The 18,561-nt window shown below is 44.8% G+C and overlaps 1 protein-coding gene across 3 annotated transcripts in view; it reads left to right on the forward strand.

The window, feature by feature from the left end:
* Positions 1-18,561, forward strand: part of NEK6 (NIMA related kinase 6) — a 57,744-nt gene that overhangs the window by 36,129 nt on the left and 3,054 nt on the right. For all 3 annotated transcript variants that reach the window (XM_089534733.1, XM_089534732.1, XM_089534734.1), the window contains 4 exons: positions 1,911-2,019; positions 3,234-3,341; positions 10,015-10,109; positions 15,877-15,990. In XM_089534733.1, the coding sequence (XP_089390859.1) occupies positions 1,911-2,019; positions 3,234-3,341; positions 10,015-10,109; positions 15,877-15,990 (426 nt within the window). The remainder of the gene's footprint in view (positions 1-1,910; positions 2,020-3,233; positions 3,342-10,014; positions 10,110-15,876; positions 15,991-18,561) is intronic.

Genomic DNA, 18,561 nt, shown 5'->3' on the forward strand with positions numbered 1-18,561 from the left:
GAAATGCAAATATTTTGTAGGGCAGAACTCCTCACCTCTCTGTGCTTTTAGTGTTGTGTTTTTGGAGAACTAGGAAGAGTGACAGTAGCCATGTCCAGAAGGTGAAGTGTGGCTGAAAATCACATTCGCGCATACCCAGCATCCAGACTCCGTGTTTGCCACAGATCCACCGCCTGCATTATTTATGAGCCTTATAAAGCTTGATGCTACTGAGGGTTGCTAGCACTACAACCCACTGGAGAATTTTGGCTTTCTGTTAAATGTCAAGAAAATCTTATTGGACATGACATTTAAGAAGATTGCTAATTGTGGCCTAGCATTTTTCTCCCCTTAATACTTCCAACAAGAGTGAAGCTAGCATTGTGGAGTAAATAATGTTTTAGCTGCTGTTCTGTAGTATCTCACATATTGGGCTTGGGTTTGAAATGCCTGTGGGGTGTCACATTGCCTATATCAGGGGTGGGCAACTGTTTTTGGACTACAATTCTCATAATCAACATTGACTGTCGTGGCTAGGGCTGCTGGGAGTTGTAGGCTAAAAATGTCTGGAGAGCCATAGTTTCTCACCCCTAGCCTATATCTTCCTCCTTCATGGGTTCTGCTCAAGATGGATGAGCCCCAGGAAAGCATTGCAAGACTAGTTTGGTCTCTTTATTGGAATGTGTATGGTGACATTTTTGTAAATGCCTCCCCTTTGGCTGCCTTTTGCAAAGGAACAAATTAGGAGCCAAAGAAAAAGAGGTCCAGATCTCTGCCCAGAAATCAGGAGTACCACGTAAACAACCTAAAATAAACCAAGTGCATGTCCTCTTGAATTTCATTCTTACAGGGATATGGACCATTGGCCAAAAGGTCTGTCACCCTCATGATTGTCAGAATTTTTAATCCTGAGAAGAAAATATATCTTGGAAATGGAAAAATGTACAAATAAGTAAAATGAATGCTGGTGTACAGTACATAATTATGTGCAGAACTGAGTATTTCATAGTATATAATTTGGGATTGTTTAAGTCAGGGTTGTAATTCTCCTTCAGTTCCCAAATTTTTAGCATTGCGGTAATGTAACAGGTGAGCATCTAGAAATGCAGTTTAGGCACCCAAAGAGTAAGGGCAGCCGAAGTAACCAAGGGACTGTGAACCCAGGAAAGAGAAGAGTTTTGGGTGTGAATGATTTTCACTGTTTTCCCTCTCTACAATGCTAAAAATGTCAGGTCTGAACGACAATTTGTTTTTGAGAGGCAGTGCTCTCATTTTGCCAAGCCAGTAGCTATACCCCTGGTTTAAGGTAGTGGAAGAAAGACACAAACAGGCTCATTTGTTACAGCCTTGTATATTCTAAGGCACTGCAGGAGAAATAAGGCAGCTTGCCTGTTTCTTGGACAATCCAATTTTGGGGACCAATGTGCCAGTTATGCCCAAATACAGCCATACCCAACACTGTAGGAACATTATTCTAGCGTCTTCTTGGTACGCGAAAGAAATCCTTTAGTTCTTCTGAGAGTGGTGGTGATCATTTTCAAGCTTTATTTATTTTTTATTCAAAGAAACCTGGCCCTTTTGTTTCTTAAGGCAAACTGCTCCAAACATTATTTTGTTTTGAGGCATTAAATATGTTCCGCAAGGTAATTAATGAGATTAATGCTAATTATAATTGGTGTCCATTCAAAAATGTCAAACCTATTTAAGCATCTTTTTCCTAATGCTGTTAATTAGTGGGTTGCGTTGGAAGTGTGTACACACAGGCAAAAGAGTTAAGCGCAAGCGGGGAGAGGCTGGACTCCTCTGGCTTGATGGTCTGGCTGGAGGACATCAGGAAGGTGGCAGCTGACAAGCCCACATTAGCCACAGCAGAGAGCTGGACGCACAAACATGGCCTCTTTGTTCATCTTGTGTTTGTTTTCTCTCCGCAGTATTTTAAAAAGCAGAAGCGGCTAATCCCAGAAAGGACGGTTTGGAAATACTTTGTGCAGTTGTGCAGTGCGGTTGAACACATGCACTCCCGCAGGGTGATGCACAGAGGTAACATTAATTCAGTCTCTTTTCACTGAATAATAGTATAATGTTCCAATTAGTAAGCGCCCACATTCAAAAACAATTATGCTGATGTTCAGCCAGTGTGTGCTTAGAGACAGTGGAGCTTGCAAGATGGATTTCTCCTTCTTGCCCGATGCCTGACTGGAAAGCGTTCACTCTGAGCTGATCAGGAGGATTATGAAGATGAGCTGCCTTCACTCGCAGTAACTGAAATTCAGCACAAGGACTGCAGCCTTCATTAGAAGGGCACTGGAGGAGTAATGTTGAGGCCACAGTGGATGTTAAGCAATGAATGTACCATCTCCTCTGAGACCTTTGACAAACCAGGCTGTGGGATCGGTCCTGGACCCGATCTCTTTCCCCCCTTTCAAGTGCACAGTCCAAATGTTTTGAAAGAAAAAACACTTTGAGGAAAATACAGATTTGCAATGACAGAACAGATGCTTGTCCTGCTGCTGTTCCCAAACTTGTCATCCTCACATTTTAAGCAGACGTTTTGTTGAATCCAGCTCCTCTCCTGCTCTTTCAAGATTTCTTGTGTGGTGCTGAATCAAAAAGGTTTTCCTTTCATCCCACAGTAAACAGCGCAGCAGACCCATGAGGCAGGCGGTTGTTTTTGTTTTTTCTCTTCTGCAGATGGGAAAGTGGTACTAGAGAGTACCTTCCCATAATCCCTCCTGGCTATGACATCCCCGCCGACATAACATCCAACACTTTCTCAAATTAAGAAATGGAGCCGTGGTCTTGCTGTGAACTTAACTCCCATTTTAACAATCAAGCAGCAAGAATAAAGATACGATAGTATTACTAATTCCAGTGTTGGAAGTCTGTGCAGGTGAAAAGTTTCCTCTCCCCCCTTTCAAAATGTTAAAAAGACTTTGATGGCGGGGAAGAGCTCTGTCTTCAAAGCCTAGCAGCAGTCTGTTCTATCATGGTGTTAAATCTTTGATTTGTGTGTGTTGAGAGATGTTTATCCTTCCCAATAAACTTTCCTTATGCTGGTATGCAAGTATGCTGAGAAATGTCATTTTTAAAAAGCAGTGACCACTGAAAGCAGTAAGATCCAGTTTATCCAAGTTCCCGACACACATGGATAGGACCTGATGGTTTATCTATGGGGAGGAGGCGGCAGACATTTTGAGCCAGCAAACTTATGCCTTTGACCTTCTCTCAGTCTATTTCTCTTTTCTGTCTTCCAGACATAAAACCAGCCAATGTCTTTATAACAGCCACTGGAGTCGTGAAGCTGGGAGATCTCGGATTGGGCCGCTTCTTTAGCTCTAAAACCACTGCTGCACATTCCTTAGGTAACTTGTGTGAAATGGTAACTTAGTTGAAGTTGTGCCCAAGGTGCAGCTGCTTTAGGTACCTTGGTGCCCGCACACATTTCAGCCCAAGGACTTTTTTGTAACACAATACTTTGGTCATAACAATAGTGATGTAATTTTGCATTTTATTAGCAATATGCAAGTCATTTTTTCTACATTACCTCTGCTTGCCACGTTATTTATTTTTGCCTTCTAGATTGAGTAGCTTTTCAAAGAGGGATGAAAACCCCATTAGGAAAATGGATGAATGAGTAGCTGTGAAGTTTCCAATAGGAGGAAAACCTTCCTTTTCCTCCTGCAAAGTGATTTGGCTTGTCCTGTTTCGCTTACTGATTCCAAATGTATCTGTTTCTGAGGAGTTCCAAAATTCTCTTTTTCTTATAGCACTATGAGAGGAGAGACATGGTCTTCACTTGCTCTGGAAAAAGGATTCTTGATTCTTGCAAATTCCAGAGAAAATGTCAAGGACTCTGTTTTATTGGAGAGTGTTGAGGTGAGGGGAGTATTTGTGAAGCTGGGGCATATCAAAGAAAGGCCCTGTCTTCTTCGTAAAAATAGCTATCACATCATGTGTGGGCAAATGTCCAGTACTTGAATTTCATGTATTGTTGTACTTTCAGAGAAGCATAAAATCAAGATTTAGCAGTTAGCAACCAGGTGGCGGCTAGAGAGCCAGTGTCAGGGTTTCTGATGAGAAGCTACCTAGAGCTCACCCAAGTCCCCTTCTTCCTCAATGACTGCTGATCTTCTCTTCCTCTTGAGAAACACCTTCCAGGCAAGAAAAACCAAAGAGTGTTGGAATGCCAAATGAATGTAAGATCTACCTTCCATCCGGACTCCAGCTGATATTTTTACACTGAAAGATGCGCCTTGTTCAAAGGTCACTATAGCAGGTTGAAGGTCCTACTCATCATTAAGTAACTTCACTGTTTTGTTTGTTTCACAGTGGCACAGTCCTGCAGGTTTAGCTTAATCTGGAGGTCTGCATTTTGATAAGAGGCGATAAGAAATGCATATGCGCAGCAGCTCTGCTTGTGATATTGGATATTTTTCTTTTTCAGTGTTGCCCTGGCAACCATCCTGAACTCTAATATCTAAGGCTGCTGACCCATGAATTGAGCGCAGGGCTTATGCAAATAGATTCACCTAATTTTTTCTCTCTTTGTATTTGCTAACATCAGACTGGCATAAAAGGGCATTAGGCAGTACCACAACTTGTCTGACAGGTGTACTCCTGGCTCTGGCAGCGCAGACGCCTCCATGTCAGAAATGGAAGCCATAATTAGAGCAAGGAACAGAATGAACGTCAAACGAATTACCCGGCAGCAGATCATATTTGTCAGGAAGGATTGCATACATAAAAATTAAGTGACAGTACATGCCGGGGTAATGAAAGAAAAATGAAAGATTTGCCCATACGCTCTTCGCCAGATACAAGCGAATGTCTTGGCTCTGCACGACAAATTACAACGCTGGATTTGGAGGCTCCTTATTTCTTCGCCACAAGTCTGTGTTCATAAAGCAAGACAGGGTGAGGCCCACTTAAACAAATACCTGACAGCAGGCTGGCAGAATAAACTTAGGTGCACATCATTCCAGGCTGAGTCCTTCATGCTACTACACCCCAAGCCTTTCTCAAGCGTGGAAGGGGAGCATGTTTCTGCAGTCAGCCCAGAAACGTTGTGTCGTCGGCTCTTCGCAAGTTGTTAGAACACCCTTGGCGAATGTCTAGGCAGCATTCCACCGCCTCTACAACTTTGACCACCTGCTTCTCGGTGTTGGAAGCAGAGACGCACTCCCCAGGATTACTGTCAGTTTGGCTTCAACTTACTAGAAGGCTCTCATGTTTGGACCTGTAGATGGTTGGCAAAGGATATTTCCTTGCAGGTTCTCCACAGGGATCATTTGTTCCAAAGGAACCATGCAGCACAATCCGCCTTTTCCAGCATTGTTCCTTGCTTAAAATCTCACACACCTCTCACTACCTGTGTTCTATTTCCAACCCTTTGAGTCAGGAACTATCACTCCATCATTATTTTAGCACAAATGTGTGTCTGTATTTGCTTGGGACACTGTTAAACCTCTTAAAAGTAGCTGCATCAGCATTGCAATCTGCTCTCGAAATATGCAGTGAGCCGTTGCTTTAGCGAAATTGCTGAAGCACAGTCCAGTCTAAGTACATTTTGTCAACTGAATGAAATCCTTCCTTTGTTTTGTTGGGAGGAGGGCTGCTGTATACATTTCTTCCCAAATGGCCAAAATTGCTGCAACTATCTTTAGGGCGGTTGGATTCTTACTTGTGTATTTGTTCTTTTGGCAGGCAGTTGTTAGGGTCCTGTTGGCTTAGAATAAAAAGACCAAGGAGTAGGGCAGAGAGAAGATAGTGGCTTATTAAATTACAAGTGATACAGGGAGAGTGATAGGAGTGCTTTGTCCTCTCTAATATCATCCGCCGTGGGGTGCGGATGGCCACTATCTTCACACTCTGCCCATGGACCTTCTAGTGGTACCTGTTCTCCTCCTCTGTTGGAAATAAAATGTTTATTAGATAGGTACATGTTGATCTGATCCTATACATTTGTTCTCATACACCTTGATGTTCTGCCACACCAGAGAGTCCTTAAGCAGACTGTAAGAGAAACCCAAAGGTTTTATCTCCAGTAGCTCTGACAGATAAATAATCTTTTGAAGAGATTTGTGACAGGGCCTTCAGTACACTTCTTCTCCAGCCAATAATTCAGCAGTGTTACAGGTGCTAATATAGAACATTCTGTTTTGATGGTGTATTTGATCTGATCCACAGAAAACAGTTAATTTGCTAGTTCTTTTTAACCAGTATTGTTTTGTGCAAGACAAGTTTAAAAGTTCCAGATGGTTAGTATGAGGTTTTTTTTCCCTCAGCCTACATCTCAAATAGTAATTTTTCAGACCTGTATGTGATTTATTTATTTCCCCTCCTGAAATTATACACTAAAAATCAGGCTGTTCATTTTTTTTTATGCCCTGAAAAGAAATATCTATCTCTAATGAAACGAAACATAGTTTTCGAGTTCTGGAGTTTAACCGAAGATGAACTAAGATGTGTGTGACATCCTAAACTCTCGATATTTCTAAATAAGCAAGTTCCTTTGAACAGCTGGCGCTCTGCAGCAGTTCAGTACCTTGTGAACACTTTTCAAAAGCTGCAAGTGTTGCAAAGTTTTGCCTTGAGAGGAGCGGAGAATGTTCTGGAATACATGGTTGCTTTAATCAGTTTTTGGCCCTTCTAGGCTTGTGTTTGTTCTCTGATATAACTGGGTTTGAAACGGGGAATTCTCTGTAAAGTTACAGGAAAAGAGAAGAACTTCAGGTTGTTGTCTCTTATTCAGAGATGCTTCCTGCTGTGAAGGAAAGGAAATAATAAGCTCAGAAAAGGGCTTTTCTGCTGTGTAAAACAATGGATCAAATTCTTGTGTTGTCCAGCTTCTTTATTTTCAACAGTCATAATTATGGCTTTGGTTGTTTGTCCCATTGGAGCAGGCACATTGAATCAGCAGCACTTAACATGGGAAGAAAGATCAGTTTCAAATGCATGGAATGGTTCACTTATGGAATGGCCTCCGAACTGTTGAAACAAATCGGTTGTGAACCTGTAAGCAAAACTCAACAGCCCAGGGATCCCAAGCCTACATCTTCAGCCTTAAACCTTTTCCCTCCCTCCTATGGCTGTTCTTCCACCTTCTATCCATAGCATTTTGTTTTCTCTGCTGGGGAAACTTTCTGGTTAATAGCCTCCGATTAGCCTCCTCTTGTCAAATTGGCTGATGTGATGCATTGCCGAGCCTTGGCTGATTAAATTGGAAGTCTTGTGCACTTTCCTAGAAGATGCTCATTACAAGAGATTCCCACTTACGGCTGGACAGGCCATGAAGACAATTGGACTTGTCAGTCTTTTATCTTGGTACTTACTTAAAAATTAATGCCTTTTTTAAAAAAAAGCCCAGAGATCTGTCTGTTCATCTATTTGCTGACAACACCACCATGATGATAGGTAAAAATGTACAAGGTAGGCTTGGTAGGGCCGGATCAGGCACAAAGTGCCCACTTAATGTAACAGAACAGCTTAATACATGGAATTCGAATGAGGAATGTGGTGTGTTCATCCATGGCATAAACTCTGTCCTCCTCCTTTGATCAAATGCCCTTTTCAAGCATTATTTTGAAAGGTGGCTTTATATCGGGCAAAGGATTCTGCGGGGCAGTCGGCAAGACTGTAGCTTTCCACAGTCATGGCTATCAACAGCAAGTGGACTGGACCGTCATACAGATGACTGAAGACTCTCCATCACCAGAGTTCAAATTTTCTTGCTGTCCTCATTGTGTACAGCCTCACCTAAGACTTAATACCCTTGAGTATGTACAGAGGAGACCTTAGCACTAAATTTTAAGTTGCATATCTTTTGAGTTCAAGAATGTGACCTCTTGTGGGCCCTTTTCATCCCTTCTCTCTTTCAAAACCTCATCTCTTCTCTCTTTCAAAATCTTCAGTATATAAGAGCCTTGCTGAATCTGACCAAGGTGAGACTGGATTTCTCTGCCCACGATTGCAGGCCAAGTTCTTCAGAGACGCTCAGCAGGGAGTCAGAAAGACAAAGGCCATGTGCTGGAAGGATTTGCACAGAAATTTGCAATGTTAGAAAGAAGGGGCTAGTTGTCTTCTCCTATTTCTCTTGTTGTCAGTTTCTGGAGGGACTTACGAAGAAGAGGCAGAGATAGCAAAGTAAAGGGCAGTCTTTGGGATTAGAGTCGTGGACTTAGGTTGGGCCACTGCTGGGTAGCTGGAATTGATCTTCGCTCCTCAGGTATTTTGTAGAGATGAATGAGATGTTAACAGTAAGATCAGCACGGTAACGTTAAAGTACGGCAACGCTTTGCATTTCCCATTGTACTTGGGAACGTTCAGTATTCAGCATGTCGGTTTCAGTGTTGACCTGTAGGAAACCTTTGGGAAGGATTTCAAGTCGTGAATTACTTCTGCAGTAGCAGGCTTTACTTTAAAATGGGAGAAACATGCAGCCCAGAATGGTGTTATAATCAAACACTATTTCAGAAAGGCAAGTGGTAAAGCGGCCCAGTCTCTGAAGATGCCAGCCACAGATGCAGGCGAAACGTCAGGAATAAATTCTTCCAGAACAGGTCCACATAGCCTGAAAAACCCACAAAAAACTATGGATGCTGGCTGTGAAAGCCTTTGCCTTCACATTGGCCCATGAATTCTCAGATAATGCCCTTCTCCAAAGTATGTGGCTAAGGGGGAAAAGCATAGCCAAGGGAAGATTGGAAAGAGCTGGCGTTCAGCCCTGTCTCCTCTTAGCATTCGGCTGTCCTGCCTTGTGTCGCTGCATGTCGTTCATTAAAAGAAGGGCTAGTTAATGAGCCCCCAAACCGGCTTCTGGGCTGCGCAGTCAGGGCAGGCCTGGGTCAAGGGCTGTGTTGGAAGAGACCTCTGTTGGGTATTTTATCTTGCTTGAAATGATGATGGTGGAGAGACGCAGGCAAGCATGTTAAGTAGTGTCCTCTTTTTCTTTTTCTTTTTTTAAGGTCATTTTTTTTACTCTCTTGCACAAATGAGCCAATCTCCTTGTACTGGCCTGATTCCCAACCAGAAGATGCCCTCAAAATGATGCAACTTTGCATTTGAGTGGATGGGCTTTTGACGGGGAGGAGGTTGATAATTGGTTCCTAGCCACGCTGGAGGCAAATGCTAGGTAGCAGAGAAGCGCAGAAGCAAGAGAAAAAGTCCTTGGTTTTGGATTACTAATAATAGGGTCTCTACTAAGGATCACCCATATACTGCTTCATGTGTTGTTCCTCCATGCTCTAGATATATTTTCTTTGTCCATCTTGAAGATCACTGTAATCTGCCATCTCCAGAAGGTCCGGTTTGGTCCAACTTACCAAATGCTTTGAGTGATAGTATTGTGCTCTGACTGCCCATGTAATAAAACTGAGGCAGCTTGGCTTTGTCTGAAATGAAAGCCGTTTCCCCCTTTAAAGGACTGGCAGCCCCAACCTCTTTGGACTGTTCCTTGCCATCCCAGTCCTATAGCTGATCCTGTTCATACTTTAAATAGATGCTAGCTGGGCTTGGAGCCACAAGGCAGCACACTTAGTGGTCCTCAAAATAACCTGCTTGTAATGCAAAATGTCCCTCATTTTGGATGCAGAACCATTGAACGCAGATCCAGGGACATCCTTGGATTTGAAAAGAGATTTGAATCGGCGTTTTGCCCTTCATAAACAAAGCCGTGGTGTTCTGGTTTTAGTAGCAAATGGTGACATTCACTTTTGAGTTGTATTGCTTGCTGAATGTGCATCCAGTGGGGGACTATCCTGGGCTATGAGATGGTTTTTAAAGAAAGGCAAAAGCAGGAGTTCCGCAGACTGTACATTTGTTGTGTTGAGCTCTCCGTGGCTCTAATTTCCTACCATATAATTTCCGATCCTTAATGATTTAATTGGGTAATTGTTGTTCCCACAGTCTTTGATCCTTTGGCTTGCTTACAAATAACCACACATGGCACTTTCTAATATGTGTCGCTGTGAGCTTGTGGTGAGTCCCATAAGCCTTGCTACAGAAGGTAATCCCCTTTTCTTTGCTTGTCTCTTGCAGTGGGAACACCCTACTATATGTCCCCCGAAAGAATACATGAAAACGGCTATAATTTTAAATCGGATATCTGGTCTTTGGGCTGCTTATTGTATGAGGTAAGCATCTCTTGCTTTTAGGTTGGTGTTCAGACACTGGGCCACTCCAGCTTTTGTGGACTCCAGATCCCATCAGCCCCAGCAAAGAAAAATTGCCAGTGTTCAGGTATATCAGGTGTTACAGCCCAGCAGTGTCTATTCTGCCTCTGTTTTGGCAGTGAAGAAGTAACCTTCTGTCAGTAACTCAACTGTTATCGGAATTCTGTGTTAGAACTGTGCTGCGGGCACAGAAGTGTAGTTTCTTTTCAGAACAAAGATCTTGATTGTGAAAAATATGTAAAAAGAGTTATTGGATAACCCAGCTGAAGAGGAGTAATTTAAGATGAGTGCTTTACAGTTTGGTCTTAGCCAAGATGATGGTGTTGCAAACACACCTGACTCTGAACCTACGTTGGATGCGCCGATGGCACTTTCCTTTGCCTCACTGCTCTTTAAGATTTGAGGAGGGTCCGGGGAGCACCTGAAAAATGAACTGTATCATGGTCAAGGTTGCCCATTCTAATTTTGCTTGGGAAGGTCAAATTATGGAGGCCCTAGAATCCTTTTCTTTGATTTGGCTTGTGCTTGAATGACTTGCAGGAATGTTATGGAGTGTATGTGTGTGTTTTACATGCCCCTTGCAACTTTGTGCCAGCTTGTGGGACAAGGTCGAAGGACACGCGAGAGATTTACGAAGACAGGAGAGCCGCCAGAACAAAGTCTGTTCCCTGCGGGGCATTGAGAAAGGAAATCTCTCAGATATGATGCGCACCAGTGCCTTCCCTAGTGTTGCTGTTCCTGGCGGGGGAAGAGGGAGAGAGCAACTCACTCACCAGGTGTAACAGATGCTTGTTTAACAAGGCAGTCTGCTGTTGGGGAGGGAAGGGGGGTTAGGCCTGAGTCATCCAGCAGTTCAATAGGTGCTGATTAATTTGTTGGCGGTAGGCGAGAGCCCCACGCAAGGCGTATGGGGAGGGAGAGGAATATATCGGTGCAGAGAAGTCAATAAACAAAATCAATGAGCTGCGGCTGGAGGGATTAAGTAGCCTTTGGGAGAGCAGCACAGCGTGACTCTATTAGCCCTCTGCTGGTCTTCCAGGAACTCCATCCTCACCACCGCCAGGCCTTTCCCTTAAAACAGATGCAGCCAGGACAAGTGGTGGAGCTGCTTCTGTGGCGGTGTCCGTCTGGCGCCAGAGTCGCATGTGGACAGTGGGGCTGTGACCAGCTGAAGGGAGCGGCCGACCAGGGGACCTCTGTCTCCCCTTTGTCTTGCACAGGGCTTCCCAGAAAACATGGGGCCTTGCTTGCTGTGCAGCAGGTTGAAGGAGTCATCCTGGCAGGGGCTGCCCTGGGAGCCATGAAAGAAACCCTCAGCTCCTGTTCTACACCTGCATTCCCATGGATCCCCCCCCACTGTCACCCCCTCAAGCCAAGAAGGGCTTTGGGGCTCCGGTAGCAATCAGTATGCAAAAGGGTCTTGTAGCACCTTTGAGACTAACTGAAAGAAAGAAGTTGGTAGTGTGAGGTTCAGTAGACTTGAGCCTACTTCCTTACATGCATCTGAGGAAGTAGGCTAAAGTCTGTGAAATCTCTGATACCTCTGAGGAAGTAGGCTCAAGTCTATGAAACTCCTGAAGCCTCTGAGGAAGTAGGCTCAAGTCTATGAATGCTCATGCTGCCAACTTCTTTCAGTAAGTCTCAAAGGTGCTACAAGATCCCTCAGCCTTCCCACTCCATGTATTTCTTCATTTAATGTGAAGATTAGGTTTAGGCTCGCTGCTTCTCATGGCTCCTATTCCAATGAAATGAAAGCACGCCAGATAGGTTGACCAGTTTCTAGGTCATATTAGGCCCCCATCTGGAAGGATCACCCCTTCCATCCTAGTGCTAATATCATGACTTGTGCCCAATGTGGCCTTTGTGGCACCTCCTTCTGTGGCACCTCTTTGTATCCATCTGCAGACGCCATGCCAAAGAGGCGTGTTGGCGCAGGCAGCCTGTCCATCCTGCCCAGACTCTCTTGAAGTGTGAACGCAACTGCTTGGTGGCTATGGAGGCATAATCCTTAGCTATTCGCATCTCCCTAATGAGGTGTGAATTCACATCCCCTCCTCCTTCTTTACCCGGCTCTGCTGAATGCTTCAGAATATGTCAATGCCAATACTCTGTTCTTGCATCTCTGTTCTTGCTTTGTTTAAAAGCGGGGAAGCTATGATTGGCTGGTTGGAAGTTGTTTTCCTGGGCCTTTCCACTATATTTGTGTGCAGACAAAGGAGGGGGGCACTTTTGTCTCCGAGTTGCCTGGAGGCATGCATGCCACTTGGAATTCACTTTAGTATTATTTGGGCTTGGAGTGTGTGTGTGTGTGTGTGTGTGTTGTCAAACTATGCCACCTCAACTTGACATGTACAGACTCCCATTGATTTCTATTAAATTTTATCAAAATAGTGGGGAAGCCTTCCCCATCTCTTGGAGAGATGTCATCGGGATAACTTACAGGAGATAAAAATAAGTTGCCCCATTCCTTGGAAATAGCTGCAAGCAATGGCTTTAGCGGTTCTAACAAGATAATCAATGTAAACGCAGAGAACAATTGGTATGTGCTTAGACCAGCCATGGAGGGTGGTGGTCAATTTGAAAGGACGATCTGGATGATCCCGCAGTAATTGTTCTAATCCAGATGTCAAAAGCAGACTTTGTGACGAAATGGTTGCTTGCCAGGCCTTTGCTTGCCTCCAGCCAGCTGCCTTGACCGTTCAGGCCACAAGCGGAAGACTCCTTCCAGTCCCTGGACAAGCATGGCCTTGGCATCAGCAAAGCCGGTCTGGCACTGAAGTGATGCTGTATTTCTCTCCTCATGGGTTCAGATTTGCCACTGCAGCTCTGACCTTTGTCTGGTTGTTCCTTGGCTGTTCCCCAGGGTCCAGTTCTCCTTTAAGAACCACTTCTTGCCTTCAAATACAAGGGGCATGACCGGGCCTTTAGTGCCCTGCAAGATACAGATTTTTCTCTCCAGAAAATCCAGATCTTTTCTAAAGCTATCTTGAACTCTGGACTCTTTCCTAAAATGCTGGAGAATTGATCTGGGCTCAGTGGACTCCTGATACCAGGTTTGCCAACTATCCCTGATAGTTTTTCCTGTTCCTTGTACAGAAGGATGCTTTGACAAAACCTGGGCTGGTGCTGAAAGTGGTATTATTGAAGAAACCAGGTCCTTGTACCACTGCAATCTTCCTGCTGCAAAACTTCACTACTAGACTGCACCTTATCTCCAATGATGAATGGAAGGACTTTGATTCTCCGCTAAATTCTTAAGCCTCCCAAATATTATTATACAATGGGCCCTTGTTATTTGCTGGCGTTTGGTTCCAGGACCCCCTATGGATAGCAAAATCCGTGGATGCTCAAGTCCCATTAAATATAATGGCATAGCAAAATGGTGTCCCTTATATAAAAGGGCAAAATCAAGGTTTGCTATTTGGAATTTAGAATTTTTTGAATATTTTCAGTCTGTGGGTGCTTGAATCCATGGATAAAAAACTCCGTGGATAAGGAGGGCCAACTGTATTAATCATTTTGCCCATATTATATATTTTTGAAAACAATAGAATAGGGGCGAGAGGTATCTTGGGTTGAATGCGCAGACATACGCACATGCACACCCCCTTTTAAAAGCACTGCTGGAAGCGTCTTGACTGAGGAGAGGCCAATTTCTTTAGGTCGCTTTCCCTGTGCATGTTAATGAACAAAAGGCGAGCAATTACCAAATAAGCTCCTCGTTTAAAATAGTCGCTCAAGACGCCGGCTTCGCCAACACAAATAAGAAGGAGGAGCAGCAGCGAGCAGCTTGACGATCTGCCCCGGCTTGCAAGCAAACGGTTTTAAAAGATCTTCCGTAGGCCGAGTGGATAATATCCACAATTATCCAATAGTGGTTCATTAGGAGGAGGATTACTTCATTGTGGCGGAGCCGCTTGTGACAGCGAGAGTGACAGGAAGCACTTGAATAGCATTATGGATTAATAAGCAGCTGGGGCTCCGTGTGGACCGCCTGCCGAGGGGACACGGCTTTTGCTCGCTTGGGGCATTCCCTTTGAAGACAAACCTGATTAGAGCTGGATGCAAATGGCGGGCGAAGAAAGAGGAGGAGGAGGAGGAGGAAGAGGAAGAACAAGAGAGGTAGTCTTGGTGCTCTTCCTGAGAGTGGCAGCAAAGGGGATGCTCTCCTTAGGCCTCTCCTGGGCATCTTTGGGGTGAGGGTCCAAGCACCAAGCCTGAGGAAGGAAGAGGCCTGAACTGGACCCTGGCATCTCCTATCCACTTCTCTTTTTGTGTCCACTTTGGAAAACAGAGCTTGGGAAGGTTATTTGTTTTGGACTGCAATACCCAGCATCCCTCCCAAATGGCATCGCCCCTTGCTCAGATTGACTAAGGGAATCTTACAGAAGCATTTTCTTGGGATGAAGGTGATTGTAAGTTCTCACTGTTGCATAGCTTTGTGTTGTTTTTCTGTTCCGTATAGGTGCGATTTGACATGGCCAGCCCCATGAATTGGTTGCATTTAGTTGGTTGGCTTTCTGAATGAAGAAAGCAGGCTCAGCATTGTCAGAAACCACCGAGGGTCAATTCTCCTAACCCTCCCTCCGACCCACAGCAGATGCCACAGGTTTATCCATAGCCTGCCTTTGGTTGTCCAGCAGATGCCTCTAAAACCATGTGGCATTTCTGCAGAGCCTGCATAAAACATTCTCTGTGTGACTGAGCAAAGTGTCTCTGCTGGAACCAAAAGGGATATGAAAACCAACAGGGCTCTTACATAAGAATTCAGATCTTCCTATAGGGTACCCAAGGTTATCACGAATTAATCTTTGAGTTAGGCAAACATATTGCAGCTTACACAACTGTGTTACAAAAGCCTTTGCTGTTGGTGGAAGAGTTTGTGGCCGCTTTGCTCAAAAGGGGTAGCCCTCCTTGCTCTTTCTTCTCCGATGGTGCTGTGAGTTTCTCTATCCAATACTGGCGGATTAGGAATGCTAGCCCCATTTTGGGTACACTGAAGTCTAGTTCAATGAGAGTCAGACTCCTTTAGCAGAGAAATGCGCTGAATCTCTTGCGTATCCTCCTGAGACTAAATTCAGTAAAACAAGGCTAAAAGGTAGTATTCCATTTATATAACTGAAAACTTTGAATCACGCATTCTAAACATATAGACATGGCTTGCCTGAGGCCTAAAGGAAATTTCGGGTAACGGAGGAGCTCACTCATGAGGAAAGAAAGAGGGAGGGAAAAGTCTCAGTGTCACCACAGACAGCTGGGAGTTTCTGGAATCATATGGTTTGGTTGCCTAGGTACATTGATTATTGATGACCATGCCCTATAATCAATAGTTGAGCTTTGGGAAAGCTTGGAAACCAGGATAGGAGAGAGGCATGCAGGGGAGCATTATGTTGCCTAAATCCCCCCCTGGTCTAACAGCAGCTGTTCCCAGAAAGCCTGTCAGAAGCCAGGAATCCAGCACAAGATACGTTTGTAGAAACTGAAATATAACTCAAGTCTAAGTATACCTAAGTACTGATAAATAATAATAATAATAATAATAATAATAATAATAACTTTTATTTTTATCCCACTTTTCTGTGACTAGACAATCAAAGCGGCCCACAACACATTAAAATATCCACATTCACAACATTATGTCCCATAGCTGCTGATCCAAGTGAGGTTTTGATTAAAAGTCCGGGAACATTCTCCCGCTTCATTTCCTTCTTGATTTTTTTCTTAACAGATGGCTGCTCTTCAGAGTCCCTTCTACGGCGATAAAATGAACCTATTTTCCCTCTGCCAAAAGATAGAGCAATGTGATTACCCGCCTCTTCCAGCCGAACATTATTCGGAAAAGGTGAGTGGCTTGCAGGCAGGGCTGAGCACTAATGAATCGGTGTGGCTTCCCACAACCTTCAGGCCGGCCGGCCTTCTCACCTGTTGGACTTCAGCTCCTCCCAGAAGGCGCTTGGATGGATTTGTTGCCTCCTTCTGTTGCTGCAATGGCCTTTGAAGGACCTGAGTAATGCCAGGGAAGAGCTGACTGTGACACAGAGCCAAGACACGTTGGAATTTCCATTGTCCAATTTCTGTTTCAGTGGTTAGGCAGATTGTGACCCCTGAACCTCACTTTTGTGGTCTTTGAGCATTGCAGTGCAGTTTTTTGGGCTGGTTTTTGCTTCAGACCAAACAGAAATCCCCCAAACATGTAGAAGTACTACCACTCCTTACAAACAACCCAGAACCCCATATCACTCGCAAATACCTGTTGTCCTTTGCAATCCCTCTAAAAAAAGGTTACAGGTAGTGATGTGATAACATCTCTCTTCATTGCTTGAGAGCCACTGCAGAGGAAGATGGAGGTATTTGGGGGATATTTGCTTTCAGGAGGGATTTGGCTCCCACACAGTTGCCCACCACTATCAGGGATGTATTCCTTTGTTCATTTTCTCCTTGAAAGAAGCCATGTCTTTGAAAACTATGTGATTTCTCCCAAGATTTCTAAACCTCAAAATGCAGCTGTCCAGTGTGACTTCTCTCATACGTGCCATTGGGCTTACCTGGTGACTTGTCCAACTGGAGCCGAATTCCTCTTCTTGCAAGGCTGGTCCTATGGCAAAACCAGGCTGGGAATGTGTGTGCTTTGCTTGGCCCTGCTGCTCTTCCAGCTCTCTGGAATCTGCCTTCTGGCAGCAGGCATTAGAGCAGGTTGACAGATGTGTTTCCTGCCTCTCCAATTGCTGTTGATTTGCCTCCCTCTGGCAGCGCTAAAGAGACTGTGCAGTCTAGTGCTACCATCCAGGGTGAGAAGGATGGCAGGGAGCTTGGAAGGGGAAGGTCCCAGAGAACCCGGTTCCAGGTGGTGCACATCTTGCTGGATGGAGCACTTCTGCAACCAGTGCTTGCAGGCAGTAAGGCACACACATGTCAAGTGTGGTGTGTAAAGTATTTCCATAACCTTCCAGTCTGGACTGGTCAGGAAAGAGGTACCTTTGCTGTGGAGTTGCTTTGGCCCTTGAAGGACAGAAGACAGAAGATTACCCGGTGGAAAGAGCATCTGAGGGCATCAGCCAAGGGTTTGTGGCCTTGTCTGGCAGGAGAGCCAGAGTTTGACCAAACCAATGGCCTCTGTTGTGGGGTAACTTTATTTCACCCAGAAGTGCTTCCATACCAGCAATATTTCCCTTCCTTAGGTTTCTTTGGGGATGCCTTTGAGCCACCTCTTTTGGGTAGCCTAGAAGCCCATCGCTCCTGCCAAAGCTCAAGAGATGCTCTGCATTCCTTTGCAACCCTGAAGACAGGACACTGTCCTTCTCCTTACTCCTGCAAGGAGCCTTGTCTGGTATTGGGGGGGGGGTCTGATAGTGGGACAGTCGTGCTTTTTAATTACCATGAAAATAATTGCCTCTGTTGCTGCCGGGAGAAGAAGATCAGAGGCTCACGGCTGTTTCTCTGGGTGCCACGGGTGGAGAAGCTGCTTCCAGGGGCCCTGCAATTAAAAACGCCGGCCTTTCAAGTGTGGAATGAAAAGACCCCTTTCGATGCCTCCTTTATTATGCAGGGAGTCCGGGTGCAATAAAGGGGGTCAGCTCCAGTGCAGGCTTGCCTTTGGAAACCCCAAAGGAGGCTCCTGGAAGAGAGAGACTCATTTCCCAGTCTGTAACCACAACCACAACTGGCCCAGTCAGATTTTCTGTAGGCCAACCTGAGAGAGAGAGAGATACTGGATTATAGCTTTCATCATCCCCAGCATGACCTGGAGGACAGGTTAGGAAAGGCTGTGCTGGACCTTTCTTGGCAGGCTTTTCTCTTTGGCACCGAAGCCACAAATTTCCAAATTAACTATGTTGGTTTCATTTGAAAGCTAAACAGTGTCACTCTCATTTCTGAAAAATTCCAGCCATATGGGAATTCCAAGCTTATTTTTAAGGTGCGTTTAACCCAAACGGCCTCTTACCCCAACCCTTCCACTTGCACCTACAATCTTAACTCTCATGTTTTGCAAGGAGCTCTAGTGGATTACAGCTCCGCTTTCTTTTGAGCCAGAGCCTTGCCTTATTTTCCGGTCACAGAATTGTCAGTATTGCGAACCAGGGTTTGCCTCTGGAAGATTTAGATCTTGTGCTCTTGGGAAACATTTACCTACTGCGAAAGTGTCAGATCCCTTGGACAAAACAGGGAAAGTGAATTGGCAGAAGTGAGCTTGAACAACAACAGAATCCCAGAGTTGGAAGAGACCTCAAGGGCCATCCAGTCTAACCCCATTCTGCCATGGAGGAATACACAAAGCGCTCCCAACAGATGGCCATCCAGCCTCTGTTTAAAAAACCTCCAAAGAAGAAAAGTCCACCACACTTTGAGGAGTGCCTTCCAATGTCAAACAGCTCTTACTGTCAGGAAGATCTTCCTAATGTTGAGATGGAATCTC

This window comes from Sceloporus occidentalis, unplaced genomic scaffold (genome assembly GCF_023333645.1).
Source record: "Sceloporus occidentalis isolate IW3139 unplaced genomic scaffold, rSceOcc1.0.p SCAF_8, whole genome shotgun sequence".
Classification (NCBI taxonomy): domain Eukaryota; kingdom Metazoa; phylum Chordata; class Lepidosauria; order Squamata; family Phrynosomatidae; genus Sceloporus; species Sceloporus occidentalis.